The sequence below is a fragment of the Notolepis coatsorum genome (genome assembly GCF_963971535.1).
Source record: "Notolepis coatsorum genome assembly, chromosome: 2".
Lineage (NCBI taxonomy): Eukaryota > Metazoa > Chordata > Actinopteri > Aulopiformes > Paralepididae > Notolepis > Notolepis coatsorum.
In genome coordinates, this window is record NC_140166.1 from 196,329,045 (window position 1) to 196,352,538 (window position 23,494).

At 43.3% G+C, this 23,494-nt stretch overlaps 1 protein-coding gene across 3 annotated transcripts in view; it reads left to right on the forward strand.

Annotated features, from left to right (window-relative positions):
* Positions 1-94: 94 nt before the first annotated feature.
* eps15 (epidermal growth factor receptor pathway substrate 15) overlaps positions 95-23,494 on the forward strand; it is a 61,030-nt gene continuing 37,630 nt past the window's right edge. For all 3 annotated transcript variants that reach the window (XM_084308909.1, XM_084308911.1, XM_084308910.1), the window contains exons 1-11: positions 95-138; positions 6,842-6,883; positions 11,234-11,323; positions 12,979-13,026; positions 13,316-13,411; positions 13,761-13,823; positions 13,966-14,091; positions 14,212-14,271; positions 14,681-14,989; positions 15,298-15,443; positions 17,698-17,854. In XM_084308909.1, coding sequence (XP_084165035.1) covers positions 112-138; positions 6,842-6,883; positions 11,234-11,323; positions 12,979-13,026; positions 13,316-13,411; positions 13,761-13,823; positions 13,966-14,091; positions 14,212-14,271; positions 14,681-14,989; positions 15,298-15,443; positions 17,698-17,854 — 1,164 coding nt within the window. In that variant the 5' untranslated portion in view covers positions 95-111. The remainder of the gene's footprint in view (positions 139-6,841; positions 6,884-11,233; positions 11,324-12,978; positions 13,027-13,315; positions 13,412-13,760; positions 13,824-13,965; positions 14,092-14,211; positions 14,272-14,680; positions 14,990-15,297; positions 15,444-17,697; positions 17,855-23,494) is intronic.

The following is a 23,494-nucleotide window of genomic DNA, read 5'->3' on the forward strand; positions in this document are numbered from 1 at the left end:
TCGTGGATAATATATGATTCCTGTTCATGAGCTCCAGTGCCAGGTTTTTTAGCGCCCCCTATGTGCACATCGCAGCAACGCAGAGAATGAAGCAGTGGGAACAGAAACACTATGGCTGCCACTCTGTCTCTGACTCAGGTAACACTTGTCTTTTAACTCAAAAACCAACGGCCAGAAATGTCTTTTTTTCGTCTATCTATAGTTCATAAATATTGAATCATCGTTAGTTAATTTGGGTAGACAAAAACGCGCTCGCATTGCGTCCGTTACCCGTCTTTGTGGAAGTTCTCCCTCCTGCTCTGACTGGGAAAAGTTTCTGCCTAATCTCTTTGGGGACGGACTGCGTAAGGGCGTAGCTAGCTAGCCTGCTAGCTACGTGCTAGTGTGTGTGTATTTTGGGTTTGGGGTTAGAGTTGCTTTATGAAACTAATGCAAACCCAACGTTACTTGTTTCGATTTCAACGGGAACGTGAATAATAACCATGCACTGGTTAACTGCAGGCTGGACGGTCTTGATCAGAGAAAGGGGTGTTTTACGGACTCTCCCCATGTGTTGTTTTGTTGTTGCTTCACTGTCAAAAGTGCTTTGCTAGAGAGCCTCGCTGTCCACAGATATAGCAAGTGGTTGGCTAGCTAAGTTGTGCAATCTATATATATATATTTTAAGCCATGTTGCTATACTAACTTAACGTGGTTAGTCTCGCTAAGCAGTCAAGTTGGGTTACTACGGTAGTAGAATTACTTTGCCTTCACTGCCTCGGTTAATGTATAAAAGCCCACGACCTTTGGAAACCAGCCAGACGTATTTGCAGTGCTGGCCTTGTAGTGTGTCCATCTAGCTAGAAAGTACAATACTGTCTATCTGTATGTCATATATGTTATGATGAATTGAAAATGGGGGACCCTGATGTAAACAAGACGAAAGTCTTTCTCTGGTCTGCATCCCCTTAACAATTGTATGTATTGTACTGTACTGTACCCATTCTGCAATCTGTTAATACAGTTTTCAATCAATCAATAGCCTGTTCCATAGATATATCTATAGATGTCTCTGCTTTAGAGGAAGTGTAATGCCCAAGCTTGCACTTCAGTTGTCACAAATGGTTAGTCATTTTGCTGACCAGATGTAGCACTTGGAAGTTAGGCAGTTTGCAGTTGCACAATGAAAGGTCTGAGGTTTTTGCTCTTTTGCTTTACAACTAACGCTGTAACCTCTAGGTCACAAACCTGTCCTGCAGGGGTTGCAGTTAATGCTGACGACAAGTCTTGGGAAGTACTAGATCCTAGTAGCGAGGTTCAGTCACTGACCTGTAACCTGAGCCACTGTTTGGGTCTACTACACACCTGAGAGGCTGTAGGTGTGATCACTGTGTCTACCAGTGACAGGGAGTTGTTGGTGTGATGGCTGTGTTTTCCATGTGATATATGCCCCATTTTCCATGTGATATATATATGCCCAGTTGTAGAGGTCACAGGAATCTCCCAGCCATTTGAGGAAAAAATAGGAACCGGCCCTGACCTATTAGTCTAGAGAGGAATCCAGTCTGAAGTCTGCAGTTTTGTCATAATCATTCACTGTCATACATGGACTCATAGTCGACCTGTGACGTAAAACTCAGTCCGTAGGGTTAGTTGTTTGCCCATGCTGTAGCAGGCTTGCTTAAACCAAACAACATGAAAGACATGCAGGCTAGTAGGTACTAGGTACATATTCCTGCCGTTGCCCTTGAGCAAGGCACTGGCATGAGAACTGGAGCTGGTCCCCAGGCACCGGACTCTGGGCTGCTCAATAAGATTCTACTTCTACTTAATTAGATTGATTGTGTAAATGTCGTGTTCTGAGATTCCCCCGCTGTGTCATTTAATTCCGCTCCGACACTGGCAGAGATGCATGAAGAGGACTTGCCCAGGTGTTGTGATCATGTCACTGCCCTCTCTACCAGACAAACGCTGACCTTGTACTGTACACTGCCCTCGTACTGTGGGCCTATATAGGCTATTTGTTGTTGGTACTGACGCTACAGTGTTTCTTGGCAGCGGGTGGATTAGGGACTCTGGAGTAGAACTTTCTGTAACAGACTAGACGACTCTGTCAACCCCAGTACAGTAGCGTATCTGGCTGTCTGCTGCAGTTTTCTATAGGCTAGAGAGAGTGATTGAGGGATGTTTTTTCAATGCAGCGCAATTAAAGAGTCACCAGCACAATGGCCACAGTGTTTTGGCCGCCAACAGTTCCAGGCACACAATTGTTAGCCATTGAAAAAGTGGAGTGGGCCAGAGAACCATGATACGTGTGTGAATGGTGATTGGATTATGAATTGACTGTTGACATTACAGACATGGAAATAAACTGGGTGTGTAGGCTATGTTTTTCTGGTAACTATTCTTTCCCCAAACAGTGTAAATCTTTAGCAAGACTCATGATGACATATCTGCTTTTCTTGTACATGGAAGGTGATTTTGTGGTTGTAGAGGCATAATCTCATTTCCAAGAGAAAGCTTTTATCCAATGTATGAATTGCCACTCCCTGCATCACAATATTTGCTGACCCAGTGTTCTCTTCTTGCCTCGCTCTTTAGTAATACATCTTAAAATGGCATACGATTTTACTTGTATGGATATTTTGGATTGGGTCATTAATGGGCTAAATGACAGGAAGAAAGGCTTAAAGGAGGGAGGAATTGACAGAAGAAGAATTTTCTGTTGCCTAATGAGATACTCTCAGTCTGAATAGCTCTGTGAGCGAACCATCAGGAGGATCCACAGGAAGTGTAGTCTATGTCAGGAAGTCCAGCTGAGCTTACCAGTCATAGTCCCTCTGTTCAGATATCAGCAGAAGTTGATGCTCGATATTGGCTTTTTTACCGATACCGATATTGTCCAACTCTTAATTTCCGATACCGATATCAACCGATACCGATATATGCAGGGTTCCCCCCCCCCCCAAAAAAACGGAATAATTTCAGGTAATTAACATTACATATCTCTTGTTGTGGAATTAACACAACATTATGCATACTTTTGACAATAAGTAAAATCAGAATTTGTTCTTACTTGCTTGCCTGGGTAAATAAAGGTTATAGAAATGTAAAAAATAAATAAAGTATTTATTTATTTATTTTTGAAAACCAATACCGATATATCACATTTTAATGCCAATATCGGCCGATAATATCGGACATCCCTAAGCAGAACCCTTCTGTAACCTCGCTCCATTCCAGTGTCCTGCCATTGCTGGTGTAGGACGCAAACATTATGCACACACACAGTTAATTACATTATTTGAGAGAATACAGTGCTCAGTGTTTCCCACAGGATTTTCAGAGACTATGGGGGGTGAACCTCCGACCCTCTAGGGGGGTCCGGGGGCATGCCCCCCCGGATTTTTTAGTTGTACATTTTAAAGTTAAATGCATCAATCTGGTGCACTTTGAGAGCAAAATAAATAGGCTAGATCTATGATGAACTTTGTGCTCAAAACACAAAATCGACTAGACTAGTGCTTCCCAATCCTCTCCTCGAAGCACCCCAGCCGTTCAATGTATTTGTTAAACTCCACCACCAGCACACCTGATTCAACTTAACTAGCCCTTTATTAGTTGAATCAAGGTGTGCTGGTGGTGGAATTTAACAAATACATGGAACGGCTGGGGTGTCTCAAGGAGAGGTTTGGGAACCACAGGACTAGAGCATACATTTGAGCCATCAAAGAAATGAAGCAAAAGTAGTTACCTGTGTTGAACTGGTTTATTTTTTAGAAAATAAAAAAATATAGTGGATTACTATTAGGACTACTACCACTGCCAATACTACTGATACATCCCTATTGGCAAACTTTATATTTAAAAAAAAAAAAATTAAAAAAAAAAAAAAATTTGGTTCATTATACAACTGTGGCGGGACTATTTAGACTGGCCGCCACAGTCTAGGTCATTAATGGGAAACCCTAGCACGACTTTGCCGGGAAACATAGGAAAGGAGTGCAACTTTCTTATAATCATATTACTGGTAGTCCAATTACTGAGATTAATGCTTTCAGGTCATGTAAGAGTTATAGTATGGCATTATGCCATCTCCTATTGGATTTCCCAGCGATGACCAATCTCCTTGCATTTTATGAACCTAGTATTTCTGGGTTAATGAAGACCGTATTTCTGGGTTAATGAAGACAGTATTTCTGGTCGTGAGTGAAGACAGTATTTCTGGGTGAATGAAGACACTATTTCTGGGTTAATGAAGACAGTATTTCTGGGTTAATGAAGACATTATTTCTGGGTGTTAGTGAAGACAGTATTTCTGGGTGAATGAAGACAGTATTTATGGGTTAATGAAGACAGTATTTATGGGTGTTAGTGAAGACAGTATTTCTGGGTTAATGAAGACAGTATTTCTGGGTTAATGAAGACATTATTTCTGGGTTAATGAAGACATTATTTCTGGGTGTTAGTGAAGACAGTATTTATGGGTGAATGAAGACAGTATTTATGGGTTAATGAAGACAGTATTTATGGGTTAATGAAGACAGTATTTATGGGTGTGAGGGAAGACAGTATTTCTGGGTGAATGAAGACACTATTTCTGGGTTAATGAAGACAGTATTTCTGGGTTAATGAAGACATTATTTCTGGGTGTTAGTGAAGACAGTATTTCTGGGTGAATGAAGACAGTATTTATGGGTTAATGAAGACAGTATTTATGGGTTAATGAAGACAGTATTTATGGGTGTGAGGGTAGACAGTATTTCTGGGTGTGAGTGAAGACAGTATTTATGGGTGAACCACGACAGTATTTCTGGGTGTGAGTGAAGACTGTATTTCTGGGTGTGAGTGAAGACTGTATTTCTGGGTGTGAGTGAAGACAGTATTTCTGGGTGTGATGTGAAGACAGTATTTCTAGGTGTGAATGAAGACAGTATTTCTGGGTGTGAGTGAAGACAGTATTTCTGGGTGAACAACGACAGTATTTCTGGGTGTGAGTGAAGACAGTATTTCTGGGTGAATGAAGACAGTATTTCTGGGTGTGAGTGAAGACAGTATTTCTGGGTGTGAGTGAAGACAGTATTTCTGGGTGTGAGTGAAGACAGTAGTTCTGGGTTAATGAAGACAGTATTTCTGGGTGTGAGTGAATACAGTAGTTCTGGATGTGAGTGAAGACAGTAGTTCTGGGTGTGACGAGTGAAGACAGTATTTCTGGGTGAGTGAAGACAGTATTTCTGGGTTAATGAAGACGGTATTTCTGGGTGTGAGTGAATACAGTAGTTCTGGATGTGAGTGAAGACAGTATTTCTGGGTTAATGAAGACAGTATTTCTGGGTGTGAGTGGAGACAGTATTTCTTGATGTGAATGAAGACAGTATTTCTGGATGTGAATGGAGACAGTATTTCTGGGTGAATGAAGACAGTATTTCTGGGTGAATGAAGACAGTATTTCTGGGTGTGAGTGAATACAGTATTTCTCTGTGAGTGAACAGTATTTCTGAGTGAATGAAGACAGTATTTCTGGATGTGAGTGGAGAGAGTGGAGACAGTATTTCTGGGTGTGAGTGAAGACAGTATTTCTGGGTGTGAATGAAGCACGTCTGCTAGACTCACTCCTGCTTCCTCATTTGTTCTTGTACAGAACATGGCATACTGTCATTATGTTGCAATATCAATATGAATTTGATAAAGCCTATGGTTGTTCAGCCGTATTGACCTGCTTTTCTTTTGTATGTGTATTGTATTGTTCCCATATGAAGGTGATGATGAGAAATGCTGCAGAGAATAAACATATTGATCTGAGTTCATAAACATATTGATCTGAGTTAGTGGCTTTGCCTTCACCATCTGTAATGGATCAGCCTTGTTTGCTGGCAGCTGTCCTGGCCCAGTGGACGACAGCCTTGGCCAGCAGCCAAACCAACACTTGTTGATGATTTCAGCTTGTGGAGTGTATTACACTGTATGCCAAACAGACCCGGTATCTATCTACCCCAATTTTTATCGGTTCATTTTCGTTTTATAGCATTTTAAAAAGCCCTCGTTTTCAAGGAAAATATAAATATTCCATGATAAAAGACATTTACTGGAATATTCTAGAATACACAAAAATGTTGTAATTTTTCGGCCTATTTATGAATAGTTTTCAAATAACCGCTAGATTATCGATAGTATATGTGTACGTATGCACGCTATAGAGGCGATCTGAAAAATCGATTCTCTTATTTCCTCATCAGCGATCGCGCACAAACAGCCACATCACACATAGGGCAAACGCTGAGATCTCAGCGAATACAACTCTGATTATCCCAAGACTGGTCAAATAGATTCCTTACCTCAGATCAGATGTTCACCAAAAAGATCATTCCAATTCCTGATCGCCAGTCTAAATATCGATCACGCTTATTGATTGAGTATTTGCTGCTGTAAATATATATTCCAGGCTGATTCCCGTCCCGCGATGACTTCCATGTTGATCAGACTTCTTACCAGCACAAGGAACCAGCTGGCTCCGCCCCTACATATCTACAGATCCCAGGTCAGTCTAAGCGACTGACCTGCAGTTACACAGGGATAGACGATAGGGGGCGCTTTTTTCCATTCTGAGCTCCTGTAGGGGTTGCTGTACCAACGGGAGACTCTGTTGATGAAATATGATTTCAGATCGCTAATAAAACGATATTTGTCGTCCGTGGCACTCAGTGGGGGGGCTAATAAAACGAAATATGACGTCCCTGGCACTCAAAGTGTTAATACGAGAGACATGTTCATAGTGCAGTTATTACTTTCCTGTTACCACATTTTGATACATGTTTGAAATTGTTACTTTGTTGTTGAAAGCTCTTCTTGTCTCTCCCAATAGCTCTCCAGTGGAAATCCTGTCTATGACAAGTACTACCGGCAGGTAAGCAAATGCCTTCTTTACAAGAGCTGAATTCATACACTGGTTGGACCATGATGCAATCTTTTTAAGAGTACTATTTCTGACTCGCTAGCTTAAAGGTTGTAAATGACCAGTCATTGTTGACCTAATACTAGGTATAATAATAATAGGACAAGTAACGGAGAGGGAGAAATAGGGAAACATGCTGATGTGTGGTATCAGCTCTGTATTAACCTACCGCAGTGAGGAGTGATCTCTCCTCTCACATCTAGTCTCTGTGCCCACTGAGGGAGACCGTCCCATGAATAAATGATGTCTCTCTCTCTCTCTCTTTCTCTCTTGCTTGCTACTGTAGCCGGGAGCTTCCTGAAAGAGAATTGAAGTGTAGTGGTTATAATAGGGACGCAGCAGCTGTGAGAAAACAAATTCTACAGAACATCTCTTTGGTTTATTTGCATTAATGATGTAACTGTTTGGAACTCACCCCCCCAGTGTGGAGGCTAGGGATGCAGCGATACCAGGCTAACACAGGGTATCAGTGTCATACCAGGCTAACACAGGTATCAGGATCATACCAGGCTAACACAGGTATCAGGATCATACCAGGCTAACACAGGTATCAGGATCATACCAGGCTAACACAGGTATCAGTATCATACCAGGCTAACACAGGGTATCAGTATCATACCAGGCTAACACAGGGTATCAGTGTCATACCAGGCTAACACAGGTATCAGTGTCATACCAGGCTAACACAGGGTATCAGTATCATACCAGGCTAACACAGGGTATCAGTGTCATACCAGGCTAACACAGGTATCAGTATCATACCAGGCTAACACAGGGTATCAGTGTCATACCAGGCTAACACAGGGTATCAGTGTCATACCAGGCTAACACAGGTATCAGGATCATACCAGGCTAACACAGGGTATCAGTGTCATACCAGGCTAACACAGGTATCAGTGTCATACCAGGCTAACACAGGTATCAGGATCATACCAGGCTAACACAGGTATCAGGATCATACCAGGCTAACACAGGTATCAGGATCATACCAGGCTAACACAGGTATCAGGATCATACCAGGCTAACACAGGTATCAGGATCATACCAGGCTAACACAGGTATCAGTGTCATACCAGGCTAACACAGGGTATCAGTGTCATACCAGGCTAACACAGGGTATCAGGATCATACCAGGCTAACACAGGGTATCAGTATCATACCAGGCTAACACAGGGTATCAGGATCATACCAGGCTAACACAGGGTATCAGGATCATACCAGGCTAACACAGGGTATCAGTATCATACCAGGCTAACACAGGGTATCAGTGTCATACCAGGCTAACACAGGGTATCAGGATCATACCAGGCTAACACAGGTATCAGGATCATACCAGGCTAACACAGGGTATCAGGATCATACCAGGCTAACACGGGTATCAGTGTCATACCAGGCTAACACAGGTATCAGGATCATACCAGGCTAACACAGGGTATCAGGATCATACCAGGCTAACACAGGTATCAGGATCATACCAGGCTAACACAGGGTATCAGGATCATACCAGGCTAACACGGGTATCAGTGTCATACCAGGCTAACACAGGGTATCAGGATCATACCAGGCTAACACAGGGTATCAGTGTCATACCAGGCTAACACAGGGTATCAGGATCATACCAGGCTAACACAGGGTATCAGGATCATACCAGGCTAACACAGGGTATCAGTGTCATACCAGGCTAACACAGGGTATCAGGATCATACCAGGCTAACACAGGGTATCAGGATCATACCAGGCTAACACAGGGTATCAGTATCATACCAGGCTAACACAGGTATCAGTATCATACCAGGCTAACACAGGTATCAGTATCATACCAGGCTAACACAGGTATCAGTATCATACCAGGCTAACACAGGTATCAGTGTCATACCAGGCTAACACAGGTATCAGTATCATACCAGGCTAACACAGGTATCAGTATCATACCAGGCTAACACAGGTATCAGTATCATACCAGGCTAACACAGGTATCAGTGTCATACCAGGCTAACACAGGTATCAGTATCATACCAGGCTAACACAGGTATCAGTGTCATACCAGGCTAACACAGGTATCAGTGTCATACCAGGCTAACACAGGTATCAGTGTCATACCAGGCTAACACAGGTATCAGTATCATACCAGGCTAACACAGGTATCAGGATCATACCAGGCTAACACAGGTATCAGGATCATACCAGGCTAACACAGGGTATCAGGATCATACCAGGCTAACACAGGTATCAGTGTCATACCAGGCTAACACAGGGTATCAGGATCATACCAGGCTAACACAGGTATCAGTGTCATACCAGGCTAACACAGGTATCAGTGTCATACCAGGCTAACACAGGTATCAGTGTCATACCAGGCTAACACAGGTATCAGGATTCAGTGTCATACCAGGCTAACACAGGTATCAGTGTCATACCAGGCTAACACAGGTATCAGTATCATACCAGGCTAACACAGGTATCAGTGTCATACCAGGCTAACACAGGGTATCAGTATCATACCAGGCTAACACAGGTATCAGTGTCATACCAGGCTAACACAGGGTATCAGTATCATACCAGGCTAACACAGGTATCAGTGTCATACCAGGCTAACACAGGGTATCAGGATCATATACCAGGCTAACACAGGTATCAGTGTCATACCAGGCTAACACAGGTATCAGGATCATACCAGGCTAACACAGGGTATCAGGATCATATACCAGGCTAACACAGGTATCAGTGTCATACCAGGCTAACACAGGTATCAGTGTCATACCAGGCTAACATGGGTATCAGGATCATACCAGGCTAACACAGGTATCAGTGTCATACCAGGCTAACACAGGTATCAGTGTCATACCAGGCTAACACAGGTATCAGTGTCATACCAGGCTAACACAGGGTATCAGTGTCATACCAGGCTAACACAGGGTATCAGGATCATACCAGGCTAACACAGGGTATCAGTATCATACCAGGCTAACACAGGTATCAGTATCATACCAGGCTAACACAGGTATCAGTATCATACCAGGCTAACACAGGTATCAGTATCATACCAGGCTAACACAGGTATCAGTATCATACCAGGCTAACACAGGGTATCAGCATCATACCAGGCTAACACAGGGTATCAGTGTCATACCAGGCTAACACAGGTATCAGTATCATACCAGGCTAACACAGGTATCAGTATCATACCAGGCTAACACAGGGTATCAGCATCATACCAGGCTAACACAGGGTATCAGTATCATACCAGGCTAACACAGGTATCAGTGTCATACCAGGCTAACACAGGTATCAGTGTCATACCAGGCTAACACAGGGTATCAGGATCATACCAGGCTAACACAGGTATCAGTGTCATACCAGGCTAACACAGGTATCAGTGTCATACCAGGCTAACACAGGTATCAGGATCATACCAGGCTAACACAGGTATCAATGTCATACCAGGCTAACACAGGTATCAGTGTCATACCAGGCTAACACAGGTATCAATGTCATACCAGGCTAACACAGGTATCAGTATCATACCAGGCTAACACAGGTATCAGTATCATACCAGGCTAACACAGGTATCAGTATCATACCAGGCTAACACAGGTATCAGTATCATACCAGGCTAACACAGGTATCAGTATCATACCAGGCTAACACAGGTATCAGTGTCATACCAGGCTAACACAGGTATCAGGATCATACCAGGCTAACACAGGTATCAGTATCATACCAGGCTAACACAGGTATCAGTATCATACCAGGCTAACACAGGGTATCAGTATCATACCAGGCTAACACAGGTATCAGTATCATACCAGACTAACACAGGTATCAGTGTCATACCAGACTAACACAGGTATCAGTATCATACCAGGCTAACACAGGTATCAGTGTCATACCAGGCTAACACAGGTATCAGTGTCATACCAGGCTAACACAGGTATCAGTGTCATACCAGACTAACACAGGTATCAGTATCATACCAGGCTAACACAGGTATCAGGATCATACCAGGCTAACACAGGTATCAGGATCATACCAGGCTAACACAGGTATCAGTGTCATACCAGGCTAACACAGGTATCAGGATCATACCAGGCTAACACAGGTATCAGGATCATACCAGGCTAACACAGGGTATCAAGAGAATTTCCCCAATACTAAAATCCAATAGTATACCAAGAGCCATGTATAACATGTCAGATTTAATACATAGCCCTTTCTTTAGTTCATCCTTTAATAGGAGATGTAGGCTAGCTCTCTCTCACAAATTGAATGAGCCGTTGTGTGTGTGTGTGTGTGTGTGTGTAGGTGGATCAGACTGGCAGTGGGCGAGTGGCAGCAGCTGACGCTGCTCTGTTCCTGAAGAGGTCAGGTCTGGCTGACCTGGTGCTGGGAAAGGTAGGTCCTCAGAACCTCCACAGTCAGACAGGAGCCACGAGCCCGACTCCCCACACTCTATGTTGCTGTCCTTCCCCTGTGCCGTGGGGGGGAATCACATTGCATGTTATTGATGTCAGTAGCAGCAATATGCAGCATTTAACTTGGTTGTGCGTTAAGGTGCTCCCATGGTCGAGCGGACTGGACTCCGTGGAGGTCCGCGTGGACTCTTTGAGCTTTCATAGTCGAGCGGACCTCCGCAGACCAATTTCCTACATGTCTCGCGCCAGTTTACACAATTTTCCCCACGCTGTTCAACTTCTGTCATGTCGTCGTCATCCGATGTCAAAATAAAGAGTATGTTGTCTCCGTTTCCAATATTTCGATAATAAAACGGGCAGTTTTACACACTTGAATAACAGGTATATAGGCAGCGAGGTGCAATGTACCGTATAGGCTTGCTCAACATGAGGTGGACAGCGCGTGGTGCTGAAATGGCAAACATGCATTGCATGAAATAAAAACACCAGTTTTATTAAACTGGCAGTTTTACACACTTCATTTAGAAAAGCCATTCAAACATCTCAAGCCCTACTCTCACTTGGCACGGAGCGAGTGGTCAGAGTAAAATGCAGATCGGCGTCGCATTAAATGCAGGTCGATGTCAACCAAAACGCAGAGCAGCCTTTTATGTGACGCCAAGTGAGCGGCGCATTCGAAAATTGGAGCTTCGCACTTGGAGTCTGCTCCGTGTACGGTCCGCTCGACTATGGGAGCACCTTTACATAATTTTTTTTTTTATCCACTTTTTCTCCCATTTTCTATATTTTCTCCCATCCCAATTTCGTATCATCCAATTCAACCCTCCCCTGTCACGGACGCTGTTTCTTGCCTCCCACAAGCCGGCTGCAATGTGGACTAAGTCATACATAGCACAAGTCCCCTCCGGTACTTGAGGTAACAGCAGTCGCATCTTTTCACCTGCGCAGCTCGATCTCTCAGTGGCGAGGAGTAACGCGTGGGAGGCTCACGCTGCCCCCGACACTTCCTGATTCTACTGCGCAGGCGCACCAACCGACCTGTAGGAGTCGCTTGTCCACAACGCCCGATCCCCACCCTTCAGTTTCCCTCCCCGTAATACGGCCAATGTGTATTACTGTGGACGACCAGCTAAACTGAAAGCAAATGTGGAGCGCTGGGCTCGAACTGACGAGCCCAGCGTCTCCAGCATTTCGTGGCGAGTGCCTTGCCCACTACGCCACGTAGCCGCCCACCTTTACATCATTTATGATAAACAGTTAATATACTTAACCGTTAATCTAAGATTAAGATTTGTTTATTAAGGACAATGCAAATTAATGAACATAATTTACATGAGTGTATGCATAACATCACAGCATGATAGGGACGTAAATATGCCGGGAATAGCACAGGGCTAATTTCCACCCGTAATCTATGCTGCCATGATTGTTTTGGTTGTATAGTATGTTACTGAAGTACACAGAATACCTCAGTCGTTGGTTAATGTGTCATTTATTTGTCACCTGTGGCACTTACTCCTAATGGTGGTGATGTACACATGTTTACTATGATGTTCTAAGCAATGTAGAAGTATGTTGCTTTGTACAAAAACCTCATCTTATATACTGAAATGTAAAATACTTGTGTTTTTACAGATCTGGGATTTAGCAGATTCTGAACGCAAAGGGTGCCTTAACAAACAGGTATCAACACTATAGATTTTTTACATATTTCTTTTTTGAAATCTTCATAATTTGTTTTATATTTTGCAACTAACTACTCTTAGTAATCAGTTTACTTGCCTCATTTACTATACTAACTACTGTTTGTAATCAGTAGACTTACTCCATACTAACTACTGTTAGTAATTGGTATACTTGCCTCATTTACCATATTGACTACTCTTAGTAAATCAGTAGACTTGCCTCATTTACCATACTAACTACTGTTAGCTATCAGTAGTTAATTTACCATACCTCTGTACCCCTGCAGCAATTCTTCATAGCTCTCCGGTTGGTGGCCTGTGCTCAGAATGGCCTGGAGGTGGCGCTCAAGAGCCTCAATGTTGCTGTCCCCCCACCTAAATTTGTGAGTTCACTCATCATGCTACTGTACATTTCAACACGGGCTCTTCCATCTGTGCTGTGAATGCTTGTAATATTTAATTCACAGTTTCTCTATCACCGCTGCCATCGTTTCCACACGGTTTGATTAGGCTAATAAAGACAGTTTTTAATTAAAATCCGCGAGTCCGTTCTTCTGTTGAGTCTCCAATAAACTGTGGATGAATCATCAGCGAGAAAGACTTTAAGCTCAAAGTTCCAATAACTGGGCTTTACACTGTATTAAAAATACAATGATTACATAACAATGTGTGGCTCGCTAGCCTGAACAGCCTGTGTGCACCGAGCTGAATCCCACTGCCCTCCGTCCACAGCACGACACCAGCAGCCCGCTGTTACCAGGCGGCGTGGCCAGCGACATGCCCTGGGTGGTCAAGGTGAGACACCGTCACACAAGCCCCTATCAACACTATATTACATCACCTAGACGTGGACACGGTGCATCGCTCCAGTCGCTGTGTGTATTGTCCAAAGCCATGTGTCCTCTGCTCAAAACTCCGTCTCTCGATTGTCCTCCAGGCTGAGGAGAAGATGAAGTTCGACGCCATCTTTGACAGTCTGGCTCCAGTGGGCGCGATGCTAACGGGAGACAAGGTCAAGCCTGTCCTGCTCAACTCCAAGCTACCTGTGGACGTCTTGGGCAGGGTACGATCTCCAGACTGTGGGGAGAGACGTGTGATCATGGGCTCTTTTCAGGGGCATCTTTTAGTACATATATCGATGTGTCTTTAACCAAAGTGTGTGTGTGACGTGTGTGTGCTCTAGGTATGGGAGTTGAGTGACCTTGACAGAGATGGAATGCTGGACAGAGATGAGTTTGCTGTGGTAAGAAATAGACGGATCACCCTATTAGAAAACTCAGAACCCCATACATTATAAATGCCGTCTGTCGGTAGTTCAATATAGGCTATTTTTACACTGATGGATTCAACTATGTAATATCGCCCCTAATATACCTGCCAACTGATCTGTGTGGACATGTGTATTTATAGCATGTTGAAGTTAATAGCAGTCGGTTTCAAATAGTTATTTCTTCTTGCCTTTCTGGTGCTTACTGGCTTATATATAACACCCAGATGTTTTCAGTTGCTATAGTCTGTTAGTGCTATACATGCAGGCTTGAGGGGAAAGTTATCCAATGTTAAAGGTAGCATCATATTATACTGAAATGCTGTGAGGATGTTTGTTGAGTCAATCTTCATTGTTTGGTATTGACCTCCCTCTCCTCCCCCAGGCCATGTATCTGGTGTACAGAGCTCTGGAAGGGGAACCCGTGCCCATGTCCCTCCCCCCTCCCCTGGTGCCCCCCTCCAAGAGGAAAAAACACTCTGTGCCTCCTGTGATGCCCCTGTTACCCTCGCCCCCTTCAGTCAAAGACAGCCGCGCCTCCCACGCTGGGTCGAAGACCATCCCCCACCCCCCTAAAGCTGCCCCAGCCCCAGTTCCTGTCCCTGTTCCCGTCCCTGTCCCAGTTCCTGTCCCAGTTCCAGTCCTAGCCTCAGTACCAGTCCCAGCTCCATCTCCAACACCAGTAGCCACTCCAGTGAGTACTGGACCTGTCACACCGGGGTACAAGTGGAAGAAAGGCCGGGGGATTGAGGCGCTATATAATGTAGTCCATACTGTGGCTGATGAAACTATTTATTTCAACACTTAAGATGATTTCTAAAGGGTGCCCTCGAGTGTGTTTTTCCCAACGGGAAATTGTAAGGATTTTGAGATTGAACGACTGTTGTTTCTTTGTTGTATGTACTCGCTTGGGTGTGTCTGTCTGTCTACATGCATGTATTTGTTTGTATGCCGATTCCTAAGTCTTTGTGTTTGACCATCCCTCTCCTCTGCCCTGCCCAGTGGGTGGTGTCCCCGGCAGATAAAGCCAAGTACGACGACTTGTTCAGTAAGACAGACGGGGATGTGGACGGTCTGGTGTCTGGACCAGAGGTCAGAGACATCTTCCTCAAGACCGGCCTGCCCTCCGCCACACTAGCACGCATCTGGTGAGCAGGGATGACGAAGTTCCCATCAGTTCAGAAATGATTCTGCAAGGAATGCAGTGCACCCATACTGCTGTTGGGTATTGGGCCAATAAAGACATTTGTAAAATTCAGTGCTAAAAGCCTACATTTCAAAAAGGTTTCTGCTATTTGCATACATAGAAGGATATTAGATCTGTTTAATAGAGGAAAATGGATTATATCTCAATTGGTTTTGTCCAGTGATCGCAAACGAATGGTCTAATGTAAGTTGTATTGTTCCACAAGAATAATGGATTGGGTTGGTATTCTGTTTTAAAGTTTAGTACCAGTAACCAGTCATGTTGTCGTCAGTCTGTTGGTAGAATGCAATGCTTTGACCACACGATGACTGATACACCCCTGTCCTTCCTGTGTGTCGTCTGCCTGTCCTTCCTGTGTGTCGTCTGTCTGTCCTTCCTGTGTGTCGTCTGCCTGTCCTTCCTGTGTGTCGTCTGCCTGTCCTTCCTGTGTGTCGTCTGTCTGTCCTTCCTGTGTGTCGTCTGCCTGTCCTTCCTGTGTGTCGTCTGCCTGTCCTTCCTGTGTGTCGTCTGCCTGTCCTTCCTGTGTGTCGTCTGCCTGTCCTTCCTGTGTGTCTGATTTAATTTGATTTAATTGACAACAAACATAACAAACATTGACGGATCAACATTCGTATTTGCCTTGTCGGGGATAAAACGAAAAGTCAAAGCATTCTTAGTGCATAATCTAAAGTGCATTCGTAGTAGTATTCATGTTTCAGTTTAATTTCTTTTTATAAAAAGCATCATTCATGTTCATTGGTGCATTAAAAACAATAATTATTTTCATCAACAAAGTGCATAGAGACATTACTCATCGTTCACCAGAGGTTCAACACATAATACAGTCGCACCAACATTACAGTGGCAGGTTGATAAACAGCTTCTCCCTTATCCTTGATTTGAACACTGCAGCACTCTCGGTTTCCTTAATATTGATTACATATATAAATTACATTTGACCTATCTTCCTGTTGTGTTTACAGGGGACTACATTTCTCGTGTGTGTGTGTGTGTGTGTGTGTGTGCAATCATTTCAAGGTGGTTGTTAAAATATTTTGGGGCTCTCCTGTTTAAAATCTTGTGGACCATCCCTAGCTGTAGTTGTTTGGCTCTGGCCTCCACTGGTAGCCAGTGGAGTTGTGTAAATTGAGTCCTCCTTATATGGGTTCTGGAGTTTAGGCCTAATACTACTCTGATTAGTTTGTTCTGTGCTGTTTGGAGTTTATGTTGCAGGGGTTTGTTAAGGCTCCAGTACCATGAGCTGATGGCATAGTCGAAATGGCACTGGACCAGACATGAGGCAAGGGTTTTTAGGCAGTCTTAAAAGTTAAGAAAAATGGACTTCCTAGCTAGGAACCTTGTTCTGGCGCTTATCTTGCCCAGGACATTTAGGCCCATGTGGGCACCTCCTAGAGTCTCATCTAGGATACAACCTAGATATGTCGTCTGTCTGTTGGCCTCTGTGACCACTGAACAGAATCAATCAGTTTGTTCAAAAGCAGTTTTAGCCTGAGGTGTAAATCATTATATGGTTATGTAATGTGTGTGTCTGTCCTTCCTGTGTGTGTGTGTCTGTCCTTCCTGTGTGTCGTCTGTCTGTCCTTCCTGTGTGTCGTCTGTCTGTCCTTCCTGTGTGTCGTCTGTCTGTCCTTCCTGTGTGTCGTCTGTCTGTCCTTCCTGTGTGTCGTCTGTCTGTCCTTCCTGTGTGTCGTCTGCCTGTCCTTCCTGTGTGTCGTCTGCCTGTCCTTCCTGTGTGTCGTCTGTCTGTCCTTCCTGTGTGTCGTCTGTCTGTCCTTCCTGTGTGTCGTCTGCCTGTCCTTCCTGTGTGTCATCTGCCTGTCCTTCCTGTGTGTCGTCCGTCTGTCCTTCCTGTGTGTCGTCTGTCTGTCCTTCCTGTGTGTCGTCTGCCTGTCCTTCCTGTGTGTCGTCTGTCTGTCCTTCCTGTGTGTCGTCTGCCTGTCCTTCCTGTGTGTCGTCTGTCTGTCCTTCCTGTGTGTCGTCTGTCTGTCCTTCCTGTGTGTCGTCTGCCTGTCCTTCCTGTGTGTCGTCTGTCTGTCCTTCCTGTGTGTCGTCTGCCTGTCCTTCCTGTGTGTCGTCTGTCTGTCGGCTTCTGTGACCACTGAACAGAATCGTTGTTCAAAAGCAGTTTTAGCCTGAGGTGTAAATCATTATATGGTTATGTAATGTGTGTGTGTGTGTTTGCTCGTCCGTCCAAGGGAGCTGTGTGACATCGGGGATGTAGGGAAGTTGACGAGGGAGCAGTTTGCCTTGGCGCTCCATCTCATCACCCAGAAGCTGACCAAAGGCCTGGAGCCTCCTCAGACCCTCTCCCCAGAGATGATCCCCCCTGCAGACAGACTCAGCATCAAACAGGTGAGTCTCTCCCCAGACCCTCTCCCCAGAGATGATCCCCCCTGAGATCGACAGAGAGAGAGAGCGCGAGCTCAATGGAATTAACGCCTGTGCCCAAATCTCTGCTCTCACTTTGTGTTGCTCTCTCCACTGCCGACTGACCCACGCCGGGCCTCGGTACCCGTGTCGATTTTAGCTACTGCTCTGGGGTAGGTGTAAAATATTTCAACTTGAGCCAGTCGAGATGGAGCAAATAAATGTATATCTTGAAATAGACCGATATGAATGCTCTGTAACCAATAGATATTGAATAGGGTACATTTAGAAATAGTATTTTTATTTTTTTTATGTCAACAATACCACTGTTGAGACTAAACATTTATCCACTGGGACGTCTCCATTTCTAAAACATTACGGTGCACCTGAGAATTCACCACGTCCAATTGTACTTCTACAGCTGTGACTGGTCTCTTAAATCATCACAAGTATTTGTATTTTACTTTTTAAAGTAAATCTACTCATGAGAATTCTCTCCTTTCTCCCTTCCTCTGAGACTGCCACTGTGAACGTGTAGAATAGTGTAGTGAGATCGTACTTTCTGGCCACAACAGCCTTCTTGTTTCGTCAAACAGCGAACATTGTAAATACTTCACCTATAAACACTTCTTTGCTTACACAATTTTGTTATAACTAAAATATTTGCTATGTTTTCTTCACTAGATCATGTATCAACTTTTTCATATGAGCATTCCCTGGATGACCGTGGAGTGGTCAGCCGGAGCAATATAGCGAACATGAAATACTTAACCTGCAAACATAAGACTGCTCTGACTGCAGCGGATGTTTGTTTTTAATACACAAGTATATCAACTTACAATATGAGGTCCACTCTGGCATTTCCATGTTGTGAACGGGTGCCAGAGAAGCTGATTTGAGTCTCAGAGCAAAATGTCCACTCCTCCCACCTTCCCCGCCGCGCTTCACAGGTCTGGAGTAGTGGAGAAGCATAACGGACAAACGTGGCACGGGTAGATAAGACGCTTGCTGTCCTGTACCATCAATGGTGAAGTGCCATTAGATAACAAAACGGCAGCCAGTGCAACGCAGGAGAAATGCTGATCACTGCCTCCCTATATTAAACATCACGGATGGGCATTAAAAAAAAAAAAAAAAATCACAGATCGAGTAATTTCATCAAAAACGAGTATTCAGGGGCGCTCTAGTAGCACACCATGTAACGCGCTGCGTCGCGAAACGGCCGACCCGGGTTCGACTCCCGGACCCGGCGTCCTTTGCCGAATGTCTTCCCCTGCTCTGTCTCCCATTTCCTCCTCTCCCTCTCTCTCTACCGGACTGCCCAGTAGTACAAACCAATAAAAACGTAAATGTCAAACGTCAAATGTAACCTCGTGTACAGTCTGTGAAAGAACGTACACATACAATTAGGTCGCTTTCACACGAGAGCTGTTTGGTCCGGACTATCGGACCAGAATTCGATAGTCCGCTTTTTTGGGTTTGTGTGAATGCGCGTCAAATCTATCTATCTATCTATCTATATATCTAACTGTGCATCTTGGGGTAGAAGGAAGAAAAAAACACAGCTGCTTATTATTATTATTATTACCGCGGCGAGCGGCATTTACTGCAAAACAAGCACACTGCATCTATCTATCTATCTATCTATCTATCTATCTATCTATCTATCTATCTATCTATCTATCTATCTATCTATCTATCTATCTATCTATCTATCTATCTATCTATCTATCTATCTATCTATCTATCTATCTATCTATCCTTCTATCCTTCTATCCTTCTATCTATCTATCTATCTATCTATCTATCTATCTATCTATCTATCTATCTATCTATCTAACTGTGCATCTTGGGGTACAAGGAAGAAAAAAACACTGCTGCTTATTATTATTTTGCATTTACTGCAAAACAAGCACACTGTGTAAACATGTCTAGTGGACAGACTTGGGCGAAGTGAAAGCCCTGATCGACATATGGGCAGAAGACCAAATAAAACAGCTGCTTGTGGGCACTCACAAAAACAACGAGGTGTACAAGTTGTTTAGCGGAGGATGGCGGTAATGGGTTATAATTGAACGATGGATCAATGCCACGCCTCTGCTACTGCTACTATCACGCTTCACGCAGTTTGTGTTGACGCGCATTTCACTTCCTGAAGGGGAGGGATTTCCACTCTCCATTGTGTCCAATAGACGAGCGTCCTTTTCGACCGCGTGACATTGTTCAGATAGTTTGGTGCCCCTGACAAATTGCTGTGTGAATGCAGACGAAAAAAAATGATGAATGCAACAATGTTGCAACTTCACCACCAGAACCGCACAGAGTCCACCAAAACTATATGTGAAAGCACCCTTATACACTAACATTAGTCCTTTAGGTATAATACATTTCAATGATCTGTCACAGTAGAAATAAAAAAACAAGTGTATTTTTTTTTTAGATTATTTCCCGAAGACATAAAGTGGGAGACGTTAAAAGAGTATTGGTAGCGAAGAGATGAGTAGCTGAGATGCTGTTGTCTCTGCCACTTTGGAGATTCTGTTGCCAAAACTTAGTGGTGGCATAATGACAATGTATATATCAGCACTGAGCACTTGATTATTCATTTATGATTATGTTTCTAGGGTCTATGTATCCGAGTTTATTCTGACCCAGTCATTTCGAGTATCGGAGTTTAGTCACAGCTCTTTCTGAAGGCTGTTGTGACCTCTGTCCATTCTTGCTTGTAATGCTGATGTTAGTTAACCGGATAGTGGGAATGTGCTGTAATGTGCTGCATCAGGCAAATTCTGCAGCTTCTGCTTCCTCTTGGTGCAGTTTCTATAACATAAACTAAGAGTTGGCAGCACTTCCACTTTTTTATTTTTTATTTTATTATTGTGCAATATGAAAAAAAAGAAGAAGAAAAGGATGCTTGTCAGCTTGAATTTAACGTTGATTTTGAGTAATCAAGCCCATCCCTACTTTATTCTCATTGAAAGCTCTGGGGGAACATGATCAAATGGACCAATTAAAATATTGCAGCCAGTGTAATGCAGGCGAAACACAGACCACTGCCACCCAATATCTCCGCTTGGCATTATGTATTTGTATTATGTGTGTGTTAATTTTAGTTTTACCTAATATATATTTTCTTTTCTTAATTTTTTTTTATATATAAATCTGTACAATACGCACGCATTTATTTAACCTGCTATTCAAAAGAAGGTTTATCTCTGCCAAGCTGATATCACCACCAGCACTGAATCAATATCTTATGTGAATATGAACTATCATTGTATATTGTAGTATATTTAATACATTTTAAATGTAATGTTATTAACTAACCCTTTCCTTTCTCTTCCTGTGGTGTGTTTTGGTTTTGTTTCTTAGCTTGCGGCTGTCTACCTCTTTGTGTTCCTATTGCGTCTCTTCTTCATGCTTCATGCATTGTTCACTTAATATGTTGGGATCTCCATCTAGAGGGGAACTCTCCTGAGTGAGTGAGTGAGTGTGAGTTAATGCTAGCTAGCTGAGTAAGGTGCATCTCAATATTCTAAACAGGCTGTCTTTCCTGGTCATTTCCTCTGCCATTTCCTTCTTGTTATTGAAACGTAATATTCACCCATTTTAGTAGTTAGAATAGTCTTGTTTTGGGATGGCAATAACTGTTGGGATTGATAGGTGCAAATTAGGGATGCTCGATATTGGCTTTTTTACCGATATACCGATATTGTCCAACTCTTAATTTCCGATACCGATATCAACCGATACCGATATATGCAGGGTTCCCTCCCCCAAAAAACGGAATAATTTCAGGTAATTAACATTACATATGTCTTGTTGTGGAATTAACATAACATTATGCATACTTTTGACAATAAATAAAATCAGAATTTGTTCTTACTTGCTTGCCTGGGTAAATAAAGGTTATAGAAATGTAAAAAAAAAATATATATATATTATTATTATTATATTTTTTTTAACCGATACCGATATTTTCCGATATCACATTTTAATGCCAATATCGGCCGATAATATCGGTAGGCCGATAATATCGGACATCCCTAGTGAAAATGGATATGTTAATATCTGTTAGCGACATTTATCATATCAATAGGGGAGAGGAGGCTGCATTGGTATATTGAGACACGCCCACTCTACCACACCTGGGACATAATGGGACTTGTTTGTTTCAAACACTTTAAAGGAGGATGCCACCTATTTTTAAGGATTCACACATGTTCTTCCTGCACCCCGGGTCAGTTCGGTCACTCTTTTTTCTTAACACGCGCCACTCTCTCCTGAAGCTAGAAATCAAGATGGAAAATAGACATTGAGAACCGTCGGATTCATGTTGACGCCTGACCAAATATCTGGTGCTGTTCCATACAGTGAATGTCACTGGTCTGTAGGTCCATACAATGCTTGTTGGAGTTTTTACACCCAAATGAGGTTTGAATTCGGGTCCAAACCTGTCGGCAATACTAGAATATAAACCAAGGAGTCAGAGCCTCATTCACTGTCTGTGGAGCAGCTCCATATTCTACATCCACGTGACGTCACAAAACCAAGGATTCTCTCTGTGTTCTCTCTCTATGTCTATTCATAGCTTTAGGAGAGAGTGGTGAATGTTGACAGAACAGCTGTGCTTAAAGCTGTGCTTGATTTTAGCTTCAGAAAACACTAAAGGATGGTTGTGAATCACAATACCATGACACATACGAAACTGACTCATTCAAGCGCGCTACTATTTTGAAAGGGAACATTTTACCCAAAGCTTTTTCTGTGAAGTTCCTACCGGGCCCTTCCAGCATTACCACATTACATAGTCCCTGTATTTCCCATCCCTACCCTGTTTCTGTCTCTGTGACTCTCTATAGCAGCGGTTCTCAAACTACGGGTCCCGACCCAAAGTGCATTGGCAATTTTTATTTTTTAATCTTATATATTTTTTAATGTTCTGGCAACATATTTTGGCTAAATATGCCTAGTTTTATAAATGTGTATTGATAACAGTGCTGTAATAAAATGTTCTAATAAATATTCATGATCAAGTTCAACAACGTGTGCTTTTATTTTGATATTCCTTAATTCCACATTGAAATTACGTGATACATTAACTCATTGGACGCCAGACCCGATGATAGTCGGGTTAACTCGCAGACCGTTAAGCGCCAATCACGAGTATATTCGGGTTTTAATCGTTATTTCTTTTATTAGCGATATCCATTCATTTTCATCCATCCAGCCTGATGTTATCGTTGGGAATGGGTCTGAGCTTGCAAAAGGGCAATTACCGACCCCTACGCCATCCGGCTGGTATTGCACTCCACTGGGAATGGTATAGTTTTTTTTTTCTGGGACGATCCAAGCCGTGCGGGCGTGGTTTAAATAATCAGGCGAGATAACCTGATTTCAACGATACATCTGCGACGCTGCCCCCCCCCCCATATGCAATGCTGTTGAACGTGGCACGGACCTCCGCGCCCAGTACTTCAAATGGCGATCAGATAATTGGATTATTTCTTTTGCAATACATCAGATACAAGGTAAGAACATTATATATAAATTTGATCGTTGATCTGATATGTATTTCTACCCGATCGACGCTGTATCTGTGTGTGGCTGTTTTCCGTTGGGTGG